Source organism: Helicoverpa zea, chromosome 31 (genome assembly GCF_022581195.2).
Source record: "Helicoverpa zea isolate HzStark_Cry1AcR chromosome 31, ilHelZeax1.1, whole genome shotgun sequence".
In the NCBI taxonomy this organism is placed as follows: Eukaryota; Metazoa; Arthropoda; class Insecta; order Lepidoptera; family Noctuidae; genus Helicoverpa; species Helicoverpa zea.
In genome coordinates this window covers 11,480,817-11,501,607 of record NC_061482.1, presented here as the reverse complement: position 1 = coordinate 11,501,607, position 20,791 = coordinate 11,480,817, and the positions used below count along the sequence as shown (strand labels likewise).

At 38.0% G+C, this 20,791-nt stretch overlaps 1 protein-coding gene across 1 annotated transcript; it reads right to left on the bottom strand.

Moving 5' to 3' along the window:
* Positions 1-6,732: 6,732 nt before the first annotated feature.
* Positions 6,733-20,477, bottom strand: LOC124645281. Its single transcript, XM_047185080.1, has 6 exons — positions 20,441-20,477; positions 19,784-20,008; positions 8,810-8,915; positions 8,188-8,308; positions 7,732-7,822; positions 6,733-7,650 (listed from the first exon to the last, which is right to left on the bottom strand). The coding sequence occupies exons 1-6, from the start codon at positions 20,475-20,477 to the stop codon at positions 7,532-7,534; spliced, it is 699 nt and encodes a 232-aa protein (XP_047041036.1). The 3' UTR covers positions 6,733-7,531.
* Positions 20,478-20,791: the final 314 nt, after the last annotated feature.

The window sequence follows — 20,791 nt, the reverse complement described above, 5'->3', positions numbered from 1 at the left end:
GAAGGAGATCGGCAGAAAAATACGTACCTAAACTGTGGCCTTGGTATTGCGGCCGCCGCTGTTGGCGTCGATTACACGAGGCGGCTTGCATCCTGGCCGGATCCCCGGGGACCTAGAGGCGAAAGTATTCGCGTCATTATATCGATGGCGCGAGGAAGAGCGGGCACGGGGCTCGAGGCCGGTGCAGCTGCAGATCGAGCTGCGCCGAGAGGAGGTCCATCGGGTCCTAGTGGCGAAATAGCGGCAAAGGCCGGCCTCGCTGCCGTCGATGCGACCCGGCCAGTACTCGACGACTGGCTCGGGAGAAGACACGACTCCCTGTCATTCAGGGTGACGCAGGTGCTGTCGGGGGATGGGTGCTTCGACAAGTTCCTGTGCCGCATAGACAGGGAGCCGGACGCTCGGTGCCACCACTGCGTCCATTGCGGGGAGGTCACGGCGCAACACACGCTCGCCGAGTGTGTGTCTTGGGAGGAGCGCCGTAACAAAACGAAAATAGTTTTTTGCGACAGTAAATACACAGTTATTTTGTGTTTTAAGACTGTTCGCGAAGGAGATCGGCAGAAAAATACGTACCTAAACCGTGGCCTTGGTATTGCGGCCGCCGCTGTTGGCGTCGATTACACGAGGCGGCTTGCATCCTGGCCGGATCCCCTGGGACCTAGAGGCGAAAGTATTCGCGTCATTATATCGATGGCGCGACGAAGAGCGGGCACGGGACTCGAGGCCGGTGTAGCGGCAGATCGACCTGTGAAATGGTGGCAAAGGCTGCTGCGCCCGAGGCGATCCGGCCAGTACTCGACGACTGGCTCGGGAGCTGTCATTCAGGGTGACGCAGGTGCTGTCGGGAGATGGGTGCTTCGGCTTGTGCCGCATAGACAGTGAGCCGGACGCTCCGGACGCCGGATTGCGGGGAGGAGACGGCGCAACACACGCTCTCTGAGTGTGTAGCTTGGGAGGAGCAGCGCCGTGTAACAAATGAAATCGAGGCGATCTGTTGCTGCCGGCCGTAGTGCGGAGGATGGTCGGCAGTGCAGAGTCGTGGGACGCGGTGGTGTCCTTTTGTGAGGAAGTGATGTCGCAGAAGGAATCTGCGGAACGGGAGAGGGAGATTTCGACTCCCTTCCCCGGCCGCAGAAGGCGCACCGGGCGCAGGAGAAAGGCGTTTTTTTTTTTTGGATAAGTTAGATGGATATACGTCTCTGGGCCCATAACCTGTTGGGCTTTGATTAAAAGTAGCTATACAATTGTCAATATTCATAAAGCGTGCATCTACTAAGGAGTTCACCATTTTGAGTGGTCATTCCAACACCTTTTTATATTTGTTTAAACGAATGTAAATACATTCCATAAACTGTATAATGTACATAAGAATCACTTAGTAATGTTAAATTTAACTTTATATTAAATATTATTGTAAAATTGTGTTTATTGTAAAAAAGTATTTGTATTTTTTTTACAATGCATTTCATTTTTAAACATACTTTTAGATAATTTAAATTTATTTTGAAATTGTCGTTATGATAGCTGTAAGTGAGTTGAAATTGATAACTATTGTGATTTATATTTAAGCCTAAGAGTGTATCATTTTGTAAAGATATTAGAGAAATAAAACTGCGATCTCCCATATATACCTAGTCTTTTATTTAGAATTGATAATTTAAAGTTACAAGCCAATTAAATATCTTAACTCTTAATATTGAAAATCAGCAACTTAACTATAAATGAAACCCTAATATATTTTTTAAGGAAAATACGCATGATATTTACGAAATGGCCAACCCACCTGTACTATGGAATCCTGTGTGTCAGTACGTAACTGCAATAATACCAGTGATGATACTTTTACAGTAGGTAATTCGTGATGTTTCGCTACCTCCTAAAAACTTTTTACAAAAAAATTAAACCGACTTCCGAAAACACTAAAAAGCAAAAAAAAAATATTTTAAAACTAATTAAGCTATGTGACGTCATCCTAAATCCAACATGGCTGGTGGACTAGTTATTTTTAAGGTACCTATACAATATGGGTATCAAATGAAAGGGATTGACAAGTAGAACACAGTGCACTTTACGTAAAAATCCGAGATGGCTGCCGCTACAAAATGGCGAATAACCTATGTTTTCAATATCATCATTATGGATATTAAATGAAAGGGCTTGACAAGTAGAATAAAGTGCACTGTATAAAATCAAAATCTAAGATCTACTAATTGAAGAGTTTCATTGTTCAAAATTAACTGGCAAACGACCTTGCAATAATGATGCGTTGAATGAGATTAAAAACAAATCTTTATTTTCTCTTCAATTACAGTGTTAAGTACATTACAATTACAATACAAGTTGCTTTTTTAAGAGAATGGTGTCTGTTTAAGGTTACCCCTGTGTTACTACAGATCACCATTTCTCCTTTTGAATGTTATTTATACAGCACATTTTGTAAGGAGTGAGGCAAAGAAAAATCCTAAATACGATTGTCTTTAAATACGACTATTATCATAATGCCTGTATCACAAATAATTTAAAATAAAAATAAAATAGGAATAAGCTAACAAACATAAGTCTCTGCACTTATTATTGCAATTAAACATTTAAATATATAACACAAAACATATAATGATGGTATCTTCCACTTAAAAATACGCATTATCAAAGAATAAATAATAATAGCACACAATTATTAACTTAATATTAAGAGTCACTTTTCTGTGGGAACAATTACATACACAAATATGCATATACTACATACGAAGGTGAACTTCTAATTTATAGTAACTTAATTAATAGTGTAGTCATTTTGAGATCATATGTAATTTTCAATTACTTGCAAGAGTTAAAAATTGGCCTTCTAGATTAGAATATTTATGTTAGGGCAGTAGAATTATTAGTCCTAGAAAGTTTTCTAGTCAGTAGAGTACTTTTATTTTTTTATTTATCTTGGTAGGTAGTTAGACTAAATAGTATTTTCATATATAACTTTTATATTATTCCATGTTATTAGTTTTTTTTTGTGTCATATTTTAGATAATATCAATTTTATTTTAATACGTTGTTTTTAAATATTTCTTTTTTATTTTATATCTAATTTTTGTTTTGCATTTCGTTAAGTCTTTTTTTTATTTACATTATAATATCAGATAATATCTAAGTATTTTAGTATGTAGTGAGTTAGTCTTAGTTGGACTGGTTATGCATGGAAATGTTTTTTTTTTTTTTATATATTTATTACTTAGGTACCTAAATCGGTAGGTAGGTATTACGTAGTTTCTTTTTATTAAGTTTTCCAATAATTTTACTCTTTGTCTTATGTAATACATTGCCTAGGTATATATAGTTCTTGATGGGTATTCTTATAATGAAGTTATAATAAAAAATAATTACTGATTAAGCTTTATTTATAGGTTTTAATAATTTTTCTGTTGAATCATAATCTAAGTTTTGAAGCCATGTAGTCAGTTTCTTCTTACATTGTAATTTAGTGTTGGTAACGATATATAATTTTTGGTTTATTTTATTGTAATGTCCCAAGAAAACCAAAAAATAATATGTGAGAAACTGATGTTGTACCTGTATATTGTGCATACAGTGGGGATCCTTTTATTCTGAGAATTAATAATTGAATTGGGTTTCATAGAATGTTTTTTGAGAACTGTCATTAGAATGAAGAGTTGTCTAACAGTCAAAACTTTGCAATGTTGATACCTACAGTTCAAAGGTAGGGTGTAGTATGGGTAGAAAACAACTGACTTTTAATACAGCTCTTAGTGCACGTTCCAAGTTTATGAGTATAGACTTACTTGTACCACCCCAAGAAGTAATGCAATAGATAAGTAGCGATTGATAAAGTGCGTAATATACTGACTTGATAACTGCAGTATCTGAGATATTGTTTTGAAAATGAAAATAAGCTTGCGGATTCTTTTAACTAGTGCATCGATATGTTGTTGAAAATTCAGGTGGTCATCAATGAGAACTCCAAGGTATCTAATACAAGTTGTTTTGGTTAATTTAGGACATGCACATGAGCTATATAAGTCACAGTAATGTGCGTAGAGGTTTAGATTTGGGTGTTCATTACTTCTTAATGAATAGACTTATTAGTTAATAGACTTATTTGTTACAACGCCCTCTATTGGCGAGCAGCTAATTTATGTATTAAAGCGACATCTATCGGCTAAAGGATGAATGATTCCCGGTAGCGCCATCTATTAGTGAATAGACTTATTTGTTACAACGCCCTCTATTGGCGAGCAGCTGAGTTATGTATAAAAGCGACATCTATCGGCACAAGGAGGAATGATTGCCGGTAGCGCCATCTATTAGTGAATAGACTTATTTGTTACAACGCCCTCTATTGGCGAGCAGCTGATTTATGTATTAAAGCGACATCTATCGGCTAAAGGATGAATGATTCCCGGTAGCGCCATCTATTAGTGAATAGAATTATTTGTTACAACGCCCTCTATTGGCGAGCAGCTGATTTATGTATTAAAGCGACATCTATCGGCTAAAGGACGAATGATTCCCGATAGCGATCTGTTACTGTGAATAGAATTATTTGTTACAATGCCCTCTATTGGCGAGCAGGTGAACTAATTTTCTACACTAGTTGCTGGCCGCGGTTCCGCCTGTATTTATGCATATATATTTTTTAATTCCGATAGAATCAATGTCCTTACCTTCCCCTTCTCCACAATTATAACTATCGTAGTGATAGCCTTTCATTACAATCGGTCAATCAAACCGCAAAAATAAGTTTGTATTGTTATTTTTTTTTTCGTATTACTATAGAATAAATTCACCACAATGTTAACTACCACTACGCCAAATTTCATTAAAATGGGTCAATCCGACTGTAAAAATAAGCTTGGTTTGTAAACATTTTCTTTTCTAGTCTTTCGATAGAATGAATACAACTATAATATAGTAAGTTCAACTCAGTCGTGCGCGTGGCCTTTTGTGTGGGGAATCCTTGTACATATACAGTGACTTTGTGTGCGTGACAAGAGGTACAGTCAGGTACAAATACAGTTATTTAGTGGTTGTATACAGGTGTTTACAGAAAAATAGTTATTACGTAATTTAGTGTTAATTTTTTTTTTATAATGATTCTGAATCGCTACTTGAAAAATCAAATGATGAATTTTCAGATTCGCTACTCTCCAAGGTGAATTATAAATTCTGACTCCACGTCAAAATGTCTATAGTATTCTTCTTTTTTCTTTTGCACATGTCGACAAGTATTACCCCACATCCCTTCATTAATTAGACTTAAACGTTCATTTGTGAGTTTCATTATTTCCGTCTTATTTTGGTCGACATTATGCAAAGCAATATAATTTTTTAAAATTCCCCACACATTTTGTTTACATTATTATACACGTTTACGTTTTTTTTTACATTCTTAGTCCACACTTTTATTTATTGTCCGCGTACCCCGAGCTAGAAAATATGTAAGGATATTTCACCTCATTTATTTCTTAGACACTGTCAATGTCAATTTGAAAAGACGTATGAACTATACTATAACTTATTTAATAATAAAAGGCTTTGAATGTTGTTTCATTGTTTGAAACGCTTTATGGCTTTACCTGACTCCTTAATAATTTATCCGTGAATAACTAGTATTTTCGTAAACGACTGTACCCATAAAAAAAGCGATAAGAACACGTCATCCTCGGACGACGTCACTGTCACACGAATGAAAGTTGTATATTTACAAGCCGACGCACACATAGGGCCGCGCGCAAATCTGAGTTGAATCTATACCCTTCTCCACATTATTTAGCTATCACTACGCCTTCACAGCTACGTCTGTTTAAAAAAAAATATCTAGAAAATAGTGAGCATTTTGTTTGATAGAATTTAAATGCACTTGTACGTTATTTATATATATTGAAATTGTCGTTATGATAGCTGTGAGTTGAAAGGAGATGGCCAAAAAAAAACCCAGAGTCGACAGGAACTTCATATGTATGATTGGATTCAGTATAATTTGTGGATTTTAAAAAGTATTTCAAAACATCTAAAAACCATGGGGTTCTCTTTTTATAACGTTTTTTCGATCAAGATTTTAGTTCACAAAAAAGTTTACTTTTTCTGTTTGATGTTCGTTAGAAGTTGAATGCAGACTCGTGATTGGACCGTTTTACATTGCTAAGTCATTTGTTATATTTGACAATGTCACATGGCGCGATTTTCAAAGACAATTTCTCCAAAAACATTTCATAGCCAGTTGTGAAGGTTGCATGTAACTGCGAAACCTCTCCAAGTAGGTAAGGTCGGTGCTTAATCGTATCTGGAGTGGTTAAATACAAGACCTTTTAATCACCAGGCCAACTCTGAAACTATGGGGTTGTTACTAGTGGCTTGTATAATGTTAGTTTACTTTGCTTTTTTATGTCCCTTGATGTTAATAATCTTTAAAATCAACATATATTCAACATAACCTATTTTTGCGATAATATGAAATAGCTCCTATACCCCATGGATTTCAGTCTGGATTTTTTGGCACCATCAAAGGTCTATCATAAAGAACCTATTGGTAACCATTTCATTGCTGTCGATTCTGGGTTTTTTTTCTATGAAAATTTGGCCATCTCCTTTAAGATATCGATTGTTATTTATATTTAAGCCTAAGAGTGTGTCGTTATGTATAGATATAAGTAAATAAAACTACGATCTCCAATATAGTCTTTTATTTCGATTGATAATTTAAAGTTACAAGCCAATTAAATATCTTAACACTAAATATTGCACATCAGCAACTAAACTCTAAAATAAACTTAAATATTTTTTTTTTAGAAAATACTCATAATATTTACTTATACGAAATGATCAACCTATAACCTATGAAATTCTGTGTGACTGCATTAATATATTTGTAGTAAGTAAATTATTCGTGATATGTTTCCCTACCTCCTAAAAAAATATCCCAATCTTACCTCCCCACTCAGAGACAATTAATGGTTACTTAAGCCATTCCTTAGTGAAGGATTTGTATGACTAAGGAGTGACTTAAGTAATCATTAAATGATTTGGATTGATTTGGATTTCAATAGAATTGCTATGATAGATGTTGACTGTTTTTTTATGTGTGGTTAGTACGAAGTCAGATACCCAATTATCACAATAAAATCCCCAAAAAAGTGCTTAAACTTTTACAATCATGACTAGTTCAAATTTATAATACAATAGAGGATAAATAGTCGATATTATGCTTAGCAAATGTCTAGTGCCTCTAGTGGTAGGGCTGATCTACGATTCAAATATCGGGCTACATGTCCACATATGGTTTTATGCTTTGCAAAACTGCGGATTAATTCGTTGTTCGATATGGACGTGGTCAAAGTAATGTTAGGATCAGTGTAGGATCCAGTTCTAGGGAATTACCTAATGTCAGCACATACTGCCTACGACGAGGCTCTTAGGGTCTGAAGAAACCACACTGTTCCATACACCACTGAAGATCGTGAAGCTTCATAAATCTTAAAACCATAGGTGGACTATAGCCCTGGGCATCAAACAAAGGTTAGTTGTGTCCATATTGAAGATTGTCGGAACTGAGAGCGAGTGAAGTCAGGACGCTGCGGCGCTGAGGGTTCACGCCGAGGTTCTCCCAATTGATCCACGATAGCCTGGCAGTTAAGTCTGGAAACAAGAAAACATATTTTTCTTAGGTGACAACACAACTTTGTTATTTTAATAGAAATAGACATGAAAGTATTTTACCGCTAGTATTCCAATGAGCTCGATCGGCTTTTATCTCCCCACGAAGACATTTCTCGACGTAAGTCAGTGGGTCATAGTCTGCTTCCAGCACCTGAAAGTAAAATATGCTGTCAAAGGAAAAGCATAGCATAGACTACATTTTCACAGAAGTTATTTTCTAAAATTATGGAATGCAGGCGTTGAATCTCACTTAGGACTTAGTCAATTCTAAACTCGTAGGGTGAGGGTGCGTGGGTTAGGGCTCTTAAGGTTAGGGTTTGTTGTAGGTACATCTAGTACATAATAAATTGTTCAATTTCGCGGGCTGTACTCGATTAGTTTTAACACGCTGAAGACCAGCCATTAGGATAGTTTAGTTGGTTACTAGTTAAATTTTGACTTGTTGTGGAGTAGTAAAAGGCCGCTTTTAATGAAGTGTTAAACGCAGCAAGGTGCAATAATGTATACGGTCCTTACCTCTCTCAGCAGTGCAATGTAGGCGATGGCCAGTCTCAGCGTATCTATCTTGCTGAGCCTCTTCTCGTACGGGAACGTCGGCACATGGACCCGCAGTTCATCGAACGCCGAGTTTATACTGCTAAAATCACAACACCACAACAACATTATAGCTTGTGAACGAAACCACATACAGTAAAATAGGTATCTGCCTATGCCACATTTCGAATTAAATTAGACTGATGGAAAGCGAAAAAGCTGCATCAGTCAACAGTTTATGAAAACAATACAAATTATTAAAGAGCAACTAAGAGAATAAATTAGGATTCCTATTGATTTTTGCTTGGACGTTATGCGAAACCACGGAAGAGAAAGAACGAGGGGAAAACTACATGGCATTACAGGTATTTACTGGAGTGACAAACATTTTTATGGTAAATGTAATAGATTAGAAGTATGAGAATTAAAAACAAGACGGGCTCTAATTTATCACTCACTTTTAGGAGCAAGACAGACAAAAACTCAGCCATATGAGAGCAACAAATTAATCAGTTAGGTAGGGTATTTAAAAGATGGAAAAGGTTTCAGAATAAATAAAGGAGGTACGTGCAACAAATAAGGAGGATACCCATTGGGTCCGGACCTCAGCATCCGTCGGCGCTCGCGCACGTTGGCGGCGGCGCGCTGCACCCTGTACGGGGACCCTCCGCACTGGTACTCGGGTTCCGCTGACGTCTCCAGTAGAACATCTGTTGGACAAACGAAAGATATACAAGAATGAATTTTATTCAGTGCGCAAACTTTGTCAGGTTAGTCGTGCAAGCGACATCTAGTAGCCAAAAAACGTTTTAATCAAGACAGTGACATCTAGAACTAAAATGAAGACATATTTTTACATCGACGACATCTTTCAGCTAGTAGGCACATTAGTAGTATAAGCGACATCTATTATCCAAGGGGCGTATCATTGGCTACAGCGATAACTTGTAGCTAGTAGGAAAATGAGTCTTACGAGCGACATCTATTAGCCAAAGGGCGCAGCATTGGTTACAGCGACCTCTTGTAGCTAGTAGGCAAATTAGTTTTATAAGCGACATCTGTTAGCCAAAGGACGTATCATTAGCTACAGCGACACCTAGTAGTGAATAGTCGTTTTATTTGTTACCACGTCATCTATCGGCGAACAGGTGAACTAATTTTCTATACTAGCCACTGCCGGCGGTTCCGCCCTCCTTTTTCCGCCATTTTTTTTCTTTTTTTTTAATATTTCAATAACTTGTATTAATAATGAATAATCTTATGGTTTCCTTATATGTTCACTAAATTTTATCATTTGTCAATCCGATCGCAAAAATAAGTTTGTTTTTTAAACATTATTTTTCTCAAATTTCGATACAAAGAATGCCAGTATCCTACCCTTCTCCAAAGTTAACTATCATTTCCAAATATCATCAAAAGCGATCTTTTCAACCTTACCGAGCGCACAAAAATTCTTTTCTCAAAATTTCCGGTAGAAAAAAATATTGAAAATATTCATTCGAAAGCAGCATTGGTAGGTTTACCTATCTACAGAGGTAAACCTACCAAGGCGATTACAACTTATAGCATGAATCTCTAATGCCGATGACATAATATACTTATAATCATCGGCAAGGATATTGAGCCCCGACCTTCACCTGAGCAGAAGTGATTTATTGGTTTATGGCCTTGTATAGTGCGCAAAGCGATCCCCACTCTTCCGCCGAGAGCTCAATATCCGTGCGGATAACTATACTATTTCTATTACGATATTCATTCTATTATCGAGGGTAGAAAAATAATTTGCATGTTCGTTGCGTACAAAATGTTTTTTTACTATTTCATCCGTCATCATTTCCACAGTTTTAAACAAAGTAGGTATTTTGGTTTTTTTAAATTAGGGATATGCCATTATTTTCATAAGTAAGTATTAAGAATACTCATTTTTTTATGGAGTTTAATCCCTTTCAATTTATGAGAGTGTTAAATAATTATTATTTTGTGAACAATTGAACGAGCTTGTTCGCTTTCATTGCAATGAAAGAAATAATGAGTTAAAAAAGCAAGGATTTTGTTAAGAACTAGAAACTTAAGGGCTCAATTTTACCTACCGTTACCTTATAAGTCTTTTATGGCAAAATCTATACCTAGTAGTAAGACATCTGATTTTTACTAATAACAAAACTTTGTGTATCAACTACTAGAGTACTGTAACTTTGGTCCATTAAAAAATGGTCTCATTTTAATACAATTTGAAAAAAAAAAGCCATGAAGTTCTCTTTTTATAACGATTTTTCGATCATGATTTAGTTCACAAAAAGTTTATCTTCATTGTTTTCATTCCAATTCAAGAATGGCTGAACCGTTTAAGCTGAAAATTAGAAGGGAGATAGCTTAGCCCCGGGAAAAGGACATTTTTTGTTAACATTCGGCTACGGGAAACAGTCTTATCGGGACGTGGGTGAAACCGCGTGCGGAAGCTAGTAATCTTTAAAATCAACATAAATTCAACATAACCTATTTTTGTGATAATATGATTTATCTACACATATGTGCGTCATTTTGGCTGTTACATATCTAACTGCATTATTTTAGCTATTTAGTGCCATAGTGGCGCAGACGAAGTACAGAAGCTCACGAAATAAGCACTAAGCAGTTATGGTACATTATTTGACACGAAATAAACTAAGGCTACATAATCAAACTTCGTAGATTACGAAAACGTATGACGTTATTGGAGCAATTCGGTGTACTATTCGCTCGGTCCATCGAGTTACTTTGGATGCTCAGTCAAAGCCATGACAGCCGACGCTCAAAATGATCTTAATCTATTAAATTAATTGTTTCAGTCAAATCTTTTAACCATTAATATAACAAAAACTAATTATGTTATCTTTGCAGCAGAAAATAAAAAGATAAATAATAATTTCGAACTTTAAATTGACGACCAACTGGAACAAAATCCGAAGAAAAATATCTTGGACTAATATTACATAGTAACCTATCCTGGAAGACACATCTAGAAAAAAATCAACTGAAACTAAGAACACTAAGAGGGGTGCTACGCAATATAACAAATTGTCTTCCGACAAAGGTAGACTGGTAGAGAAGCCTGAGGCGTTATGTCCGCCATTGTACTATATGTGCAAGAAGTATTAAATAAATAAATACAAGTACGATATCATATCCATAACTCTCTGGTGAAGCCTCATATCGATTATCTCGTCGAAATTTGGGGTACTGCAACGAAAACTAATTTGGATCCAATTCAACGAGGTCAAAATAAATTGATAAAAATTTTATTCAACTATAAATTTCGGACATGACATGACTACTGAAAAGGTATACGAACAAACAAAAATAATGAATATTAAACAAACGTACATATACTATATGTGTATTCTAATTCGTAAAATATTAAATAAGGAAATCCACTCTAACATTAAAGTTACTAAACAACAAACCCGAAAGATCAACCTAAGACGTGCTGTAGTAACTATTACATAATCTGTGGTGCTGGTTAGTTAGTTACCCGTCCTCCTAGAACTAACTATGGAAAAAGAAACTTGGAGTTTGAGGGTGTTACAATTTATAATAAATTACCATCAGAAATAAAGTAAGAAAAAAAATATGTAAAATTAAAAAAAAAAAAAAAAACTACTAAAAGTCACATAGTTAATTCATACAAATAATTTACATAAACTAGATAATAAATGAAACACACACATATACATAGATACATAGATTACTTATTACTTCATACCTACATAGATAATTTATTATATAGATGATGATATAGATTTATTATTAGATACTGATTATTTGTAATTATTTAATTAAACCAATCAAGAAACTAATAACTCAAAAAAAAGGAAACACAAAAAAAAAAAACATGTACAACATGTAACGTAATTAACGCACACCCTCAAACACCCCAATTAGAATATTATGTTATAATCATAATACATAGACTGAATTTTTAATTTAACATGTATATGCATTGTTATTTACTAAATTAGTTATACCAATTATTGGAGAACTTTTTGGTCATACTACTACGCACGCAAATATCCGCTCGACTCGACACAACATAACGAAACTACGGAAAAAGCCGACAATACACGAAGTCTTATTACTTTGAGTTACGGTCTATTTGAATTTGTTTTGACTATACAGGGTTAATATGACAATAATTTCCGTAGTTCTAATTATTTTTGGGATAAAAAATTACCTATATTAAAAATGATATAATAATAATAATAATAAGCCCCGCAGGGCATCTGAGGCGGATGACGGGGAGTAGCGACCCCGCGGGGCTATATATCCGAGTGCTCCAGGGAGAGTATACTGTCCCCCACCTCCGGCTTGCCGGAGTGAAGCATGACGGGGGATAGGTCTCCCGCCTCTTGGCTTGCCTTCATCGGCCGGTCAGAGTGGAGTCGCTAGAGCAAGGTTAGTCCTGCTCGGAGGGTAGGTGCCTCGTGGTAAGTGGCGAGTGGGCCGGTGATGCTGGACCCACAGGGAGCGCGTGATCTGCGTTTAAAGTCCGCCGAGGTATCCTCACCCTTCTCAGCCGCTCATGTCCCTGTTGCCCTCTTGTTGCTTTTCAGTGACTGATTCCCGGGGGCCCAGTAAGTGAGTTGGCGAGTCTCCACCTGCCATTTTAACATGTATTTAATACATTGTCATTGGCAGATGCCATAGTTCCCGTAGTTTCCCCATTCCTAGTCCATTAGCATCCCATCACAATAGCCCAAGTAGTTTTCATCCATAGTTAGCAATAGTTTAGCACAGAACCGGGGATTGTCTTTGGGTACATTTCTATAGTGTATACAGGGATAATCGTCGGTTTTGTGTCACCATTTCATTAATGTTGTCTCAAAAGGGCTTCAGCGTGTTGGCTTCGGCCCCACGTTCGCCTCCCAAAAATCCGGGACTCTATAGTCCCGAGGTCTGGAAGGGACATACATTTATAATAATAATAAGCCCCGCAGGGCATCTGAGGCGGATGACGGGGAGTAGCGACCCCGCGGGGCTATATATCCGAGTGCTCCAGGGAGAGTATACTGTCCCCCATCTCCGGCCTGCCGGAGTGAAGCATGACGGGGGATAGGTCTCCCGCCTCTTGGCTTGCCTTCATCGGCCGGTCAGAGTGGAGTCGCTAGAGCAGGGTTAGCAGCCCACTCGGAGGGTAGGTGCCTCGTGGTAAGTGGCGAGTGGGCCGGTGATGCTGGACCCACAGGGAGCGCGTGATCTGCGTTTAAAGTCCGCCGAGGTATCCTCACCCTTCAGCCGCTCATGTACCTGTTGCCCCCTTGTTGCGATTTAGCGACTGATTCCCGGGGGCCCAGTAAGTGAGTTGGCGAGTCTCCACCTGCCATTTTCACGTGTATTTATTACATTGTTATCGGCAGGTGCCATAGTTCCCGTAGTTTCCCCATTCCTAGTCCACTAGCATCCCATCACAATAGCCCAAGTAGTTTTCATCCATAGTTAGCAATAGTTTAGCACAGAACCGGGGATTGTCCTTGGGTACATTTATATAGTGTATACAGGGATAATCGTCGGTTTTGTGTCGCCATTTCATTAAAGTTGTCTCAAAAGGGCTTCAGCGTGTTGGCTTCGGCCCCACGTTCGCCTCCTAAAAATCCGGGACTCTATAGTCCCGAGGTCTGGTAGAGACATACAAGATAATAATAATAATAACCCCGCAGGGCATCTGAGGCGGATGACGGGGAGTAGCGACCCCGCGGGGCTATATATCCGAGTGCTCCAGGGAGAGTATACTGTCCCCCACCTCCGGCTTGCCGGAGTGAAGCATGACGGGGGATAGGTCTCCCGCCTCTTGGCTTGCCTTCATCGGCCGGTCAGAGTGGAGTCGCTAGAGCAAGGTTAGTCCTGCTCGGAGGGTAGGTGCCTCGTGGTAAGTGGCGAGTGGGCCGGTGATGCTGGACCCACAGGGAGCGCGTGATCTGCGTTTAAAGTCCGCCGAGGTATCCTCACCCTTCTCAGCCGCTCATGTCCCTGTTGCCCTCTTGTTGCTTTTCAGTGACTGATTCCCGGGGGCCCAGTAAGTGAGTTGGCGAGTCTCCACCTGCCATTTTAACATGTATTTAATACATTGTCATCGGCAGGTGCCATAGTTCCCGTAGTTTCCCCATTCCTAGTCCATTAGCATCCCATCACAATAGCCTAAGTAGTTTTTATCCATAGTTAGCAATAGTTTAGCACAGAACCGGGGATTGTCCTTGGGTACATTTCTATAGTGTATACAGGGATAATCGTCGGTTTTGTGTGTTACCATTTCATTAAAGTTGTCTCAAAAGGGCTTCAGCGTGTTGGCTTCGGCCCCACGTTCGCCTTCCAAAAATCCGGGACTCTGTAGTCCCGAGGTCAGAAAGAGACATACAAATAATAATAATAATAAGCCCCGCAGGGCATCTGAGGCGGATGACGGGGAGTAGCGACCCCGCGGGGCTATATATCCGAGTGCTCCAGGGAGAGTATACTGTCCCCCATCTCCGGCTTGCCGGAGTGAAGCATGACGGGGGATAGGTCTCCCGCCTCTTGGCTTGCCTTCATCGGCCGGTCAGAGTGGAGTCGCTAGAGCAAGGTTAGTCCTGCTCGGAGGGTAGGTGCCTCGTGGTAAGTGGCGAGTGGGCCGGTGATGCTGGACCCACAGGGAGCGCGTGATCTGCGTTTAAAGTCCGCCGAGGTATCCTCACCCTTCTCAGCCGCTCATGTCCCTGTTGCCCTCTTGTTGCTTTTCAGTGACTGATTCCCGGGGGCCCAGTAAGTGAGTTGGCGAGTCTCCACCTGCCATTTTAACATGTATTTAATACATTGTCATCGGCAGGTGCGATAGTTCCCGTAGTTTCCCCATTCCTAGTCCATTAGCATCCCATCACAATAGCCTAAGTAGTTTTCATCCATAGTTAGCAATAGTTTAGCACAGAACCGGGGATTGTCCTTGGGTACATTTCTATAGTGTATACAGGGATAATCGTCGGTTTTGTGTTACCATTTCATTAAAGTTGTCTCAAAAGGGCTTCAGCGTGTTGGCTTCGGCCCCACGTTCGCCTTCCAAAAATCCGGGACTCTGTAGTCCCGTGGTCGGTTAGAGACATACAAATAATAATAATACTTTATTGTTTCAATATAGTGGTTACAAAGAAAGTTAGAACACTAGCCTCCACACTAGGATTCCCTGTGTCGTGGAGACTAGTCTCTTTCATCACTACGATAAACTAAACTAAACATAGGATTTTTTGAATAGTACACGGTAAAAACAAGGCAAGTACATACTATAGTATATATTTTATAGTATACAATATGTAGTTTTAATTTTAGGGTAGAGTATAATTGTATACATTGGAGTGTATGCGTGGTGTAAATGTGTGAGTATGTGTGCGCGTGTATGAATGTAAATGTGCGCGTGTGTGAGTGTGTATGTGTGCACGTGTGTGAGTGTGTGTATGTGTGCGTGCATGAATGTAAATGTGCGCGTGTGTGACTGTGTATATGTGTGTGAGCATGTGTGGGTGTGTGGTGGGTGTGAGTGCACGAGCGTGTTTGTGCGCTAGTTTCCAAAATTAAAACGTATTACTGAACTGTTATTAATATGTTTTCCGTGGTGTCATAATTCATTCCTTTAAAATAGTGTTTTATGAGAGATTTGCACTCTGATCTAGTCCTATGAAGAAGATTAAGTGCACTGTTTAATTTATTGTAAATAAAAGGACCCATATATTGGAAGCATCTTTTTCCAAAATCTAGTCTGATTTTAGGTTTCTGCCAGTTAGGTTTCCTACGCGCATGACGGGGCATTACTAATGATTTATGGGCGGTTTTATGGAATTTTAGTGCAGTAGCCATTATATATAATTGTCTAACGCGTAGAACCCCTGTCTCTTCGTACAGCAAGTCAGTCGAGTAACGTATAGGTTTCTTATAGCTAACTTTGAGAATAGCTCGTTGTGAGCGTTCCACTATCATAAGATTTGTCTTGTGAGCCGTCCCCCATGAAGTGATGCAATAATTGAGAATTGATTCACCCAGAGCAAGATAGATCATTTTCAAGGTTTTTTCTTTAGCTATCTGTCCCATTCTCTTAAATATATGCATCAGTTTCCTTACACGTTCTCTCACATACTGCAGCTGTTTTCTCCAGGTAAGGTGTTTATCTATAAATACGCCAAGGTATTTAATATAAGCTACCTGTTCAAAGCTGGAGCACGAGCAGTAGGCATCTGGGTAATTATTGCAGGTGTGCAATTTGACAGCCATCTGAGAAGGACATTGGGTTTTAGAACTGACACTAAAATTGATGACTTTCGTCTTATCCACATTTAGCGTCAACAAGTTGTATGTCAGCCATTTGGTAACCCGATTGATGCCTAACTCAGACGTCTGATAGACGGACTCCCATGTTCTCTCATAGAAGACTATGGCGGTATCATCCGCGTAGGCGAAAATTCTGGCATTATGCAGTGGCAGCGAACAAAGGCTATTTATATAAATTATAAAAAGAGTTGGTCCGAGTACACTGCCTTGCGGCACGCCATAATTGAGGCCTGCGTAGGAGCTGCAGTTTTCGCCTATGCATATTCTCTGTGTGCGGTCTGTGAGGTAGGATTGAAACCAATCCAGGTTTGTACCACGGATTCCTATGCCTTCGAGTTTTTTAATTAGGATACTTCTAGAAACCGTATCAAAGGCTTTCGCCAGGTCAAGGAAGATTCCGGTACACTTATAACCATTATCTAGTTTAGAGACAATAAAGTCAACTAAATTGGTGACTGCATCTTCTGTCGACCTATTGTTGCGAAAGCCGTATTGATTGTCGGATATCATGCCATTTTTCTCCAGATAATTTAAAAGCCTAGTGTTCATAATTTTTTCCAGTATTTTAGAAAGCGATGTAAGCAGGGAAATGGGACGATAATTTGATGCAATTCTTTTGTCACCTGATTTAAATATTGGGCAAACATTCGCCATTTTCATGGCCATAGGTACAATACCAGTGGTAATGCTTAAATTGCACAAATAGGCAATAGGGGAAGCGAGATACTGCTTGTTCAATTTGAGAATCTTATTTGTAATGCCCTGCCGCAGAGTTGTCTTTAAGATTTGTGATTATCTTGTTGACCTCATATCTATCAGTAGGTTTCGCAAAGAAAGAGTCACGTGGGGGATGATTTTTGTACATAGTGCCAACAGTGGCAGCCAGTTCGGTTTCAGTTTTATTAAGCGCCGATAGAGTTTTTGTTGCGAGATCTTCTCCAATAGTAGTAAAAAAGAGATTGGCTTTATCTAGAGACTCTATGGGGTTAGAACAAGCACTCACAAGTTCTGAGCTGTGAGAGCAGGTTTTTTTAATATTACAGATATTTTTAATAGCTGTCCATGTTTTTTTAATGTCCCCGTTAGCTTGTTCTAAAGTAGTTGCGTCATATGCGTTTTTAAGATTTTGTATAAGATTATTACATTGGTTCCTGTAGTTTTTATAGGTTTGTTGTATAATGTGGTTATCCTTATTTTCTTTTTTATTACTCTCAAAGTGTAAGCGGTCCCTTTTGCGGATAGATTTAATTAGGCCCGTAGTCATCCATGGCTTTTTAATTGATTTTGAGTTTCTAATTGGCTCTATAGATGTGGCGTTTTGTATTTTTACACGCTTTTTATTAGCTTCACCTGTATGTTTGTAACCGACTTCTTTGGGCGCGATTTTGACCCACTTTAAACGGCCAGATTTCGTTCAAACTTTGTAGATTTATTGAGGACCGATGACAATACACTAATTTGATAAAATTATTCCATTTTTAACCGACTTCCCAAAAAGGAGGAGGTTACACATACACATCGATTACTCCGAGGTTTATAGACCGATTTACGTGATTATTTTTTTGTTCGACTCGGAATAGCTGCCAGTTGGTCCCATAGTCATCAGGTCAGGATCTGATGATGGAAACCCTGAGAAATTGAGGGCAACCTTCAAAAGTTGTAGGCATACATAGGGTAAAAACTTAACACTCAGGTGTACGCCTAAAAGCACTATTCAACTGTGAAGATTTGGAGCTGACCTGATGATGGAGACCAGAGAGGGTCGAGGGAACTCGACAACTGAATATGTAAACTACCTCGTGTTTGGGCTTAAATTATTTGTATTGACAAGACCTTTGCCACAGTGAAGGTTTGGAGCTGACCTGATGATGGAGACCAGAGAAAGTCGAGGGAACTCGACAACTGAATATGTAAACTACCTCGTGTTTGGGCTTAAATTATTTGTATTGACAAGACCTTTGCCACAGTGAAGGTTTGGAGCTGACCTGATGATGGAGACCAGAGAAAGTCGAGGGAACTCGACAACTGAATATGTAAACTACCTCGTGTTTGGGCTTAAATTATTCGTATTGACAAGACCTATGCAACAGTGAAGGTTTGGAGCTGACCTGATGATGGAGACCAGAGAAAGTCGAGGGAACTCGACAACTGAATATGTAAAATACCTCGTTTGGACTTATATTCTTTGTATTGATGAGAACTTCCCACTTGTATGGATAGTGACAACTATTCGTATCACTGAAAAGCTTTAAATAAATAACCTTTTTACAAAAAAATTAAACCGACTTCCCAAAACACTAAAAAGCAAAAAAAAAAAAATTTTAGGTGCATCGGCCTAGAAGTCGGTGGCAAAATTAACTTAGTACCATCCATTAGACACCGACTTCTAGGCTTTTCAATTTGCAAAATATGATTTTTGTTAATTTATATAATTTTCATCTATAGTCGATAAGGTAAGAAAATTAATTAAAATTTTCTAGAATTTTTCTCTACAGTTGATAAGGCAGGACTCGATGTTAATTTTTATTTCCAATAATTATCTTTAGCCGTTTTCTCCAATATTGTCAAATTTTTGTATACTAAAGAGAATTTTAATTCTACAAAACAAATAATAGTTTTAAAACAAACTAAAACGTAGAAAATAAATAATAGTTTAAAAAAACTAAAAAACACGCTTTTTATAGAAAAACCAACTAAAAAATAGACAATAAATTTTAATGAATTTAAATTAAGAAAACAGTGTTAAAAATTTCAATGAATATAAATTAATAGTGTGAATACAAAAAAAAAATATTTAAAAAAAGCGTGGGGTGCTTTTTAAGATATTATCGAAATGAAAATCACTGTACTCATATCTGTCAATAAAATATTTATAACTATTGACACCATGCACCCCACGCTTATTTTAAATTTTTTTTTTTGTATTCACACTATTAATTTATATTCATTGAAATTTTTAACACTGTTTTCTTAATTTAAATTCATTAAAATTTATTGTCTATTTTTTAGTTGGTTTTTCTATAAAAAGCGTGTTTTTTAGTTTTTTTAAACTATTATTTATTTTTACTTAATGTTTCTGTGAACTCAGTTACAGCTTTCGTAATATCCGTGTGTTCATATATAAAGTTCCAATTTGTGGCTTCGATAGCTTTTGTGAGGTTTAGGTAATTAGTTTTAATTTTATATTTAGTGTCCGGGAGCGAACATTGTTTTGCCCTAGGAATACCTACAATGACAGTGTCATGGTCAGTAATACCTGATTTGCATATTACAGTCTTAGCGTGATTTTTAGTTTTTATCATAGCATGGTCTAAACACGTGCGGTCATGGGTGGGGTACAGATGGCCTGGGAAGTAACCGTAGTGACCAGTTAAGTCCAAGTAGTCACAAGCACGTTTATCATTGGAACTTTCCAAAATATCAATGTTAATATCTCCGATTATAGCACAGTTAGGCGCTTCACATAGATGCATGATCTTTTCTAGGGAGTCACAAAAGTTATTAATGTTGTAATAAGAGGGTGATCTGTAAATGGCGCATATTGTGTATTCTTTACCGACGTGTATTAATAAACAGTTAGCTTCATTAAATTGTGGTTCTTCGATTAACAGCGGGAGATTATTTTTGTAGAAAACGGCAATACCATCATTTTGGTTCAAAAAATTTTTAGAATAGTGACATACGTAATTGTTTAAAGAAAACAGAGGTGTTGTGTCATTTAGTCGACATTCCGTCAGGATTATAATATCAGGCAAAAAATTTAATCTGTGTAAGAAAACAGTAAAGTTGTCAAAGTTTTTCATGATGCTACGTATATTTTGACTCACAATAGTTAGCTGCGTTTCAACATCACCGATATCATGCAAGCATTCCTGTGGGTAGTTCCTTACGGTACTTACATGAATTTCAGTACTATCGAGGTCTTTAATCAAGTTATATTGATTAGCCATGGTTATATATATAGGGATATATAGGGATGGACTGAAATCCTGAGAGTGGTAGTAGCATGGTTAATTTTGGAAACATATTAGGTTTGTTGTGTGAAGTGAGAGATGTTTGTATGTAATATGAGTATTTAGCTGTTACTGGTGAGTTTTGTATGATACGCGTTTGTGTGTAGATGAATATGTTATGCTTAGTGTCGTACAAAATTATAGATATCGGTGTATTAAAGTGCACCAAGTTAATAATGAAATCAGATTTACTATACTTGTAATTAGTTTTTAGATTTGTAAGTTTCACGTAGTAGTTGAAAAGTGTTTTC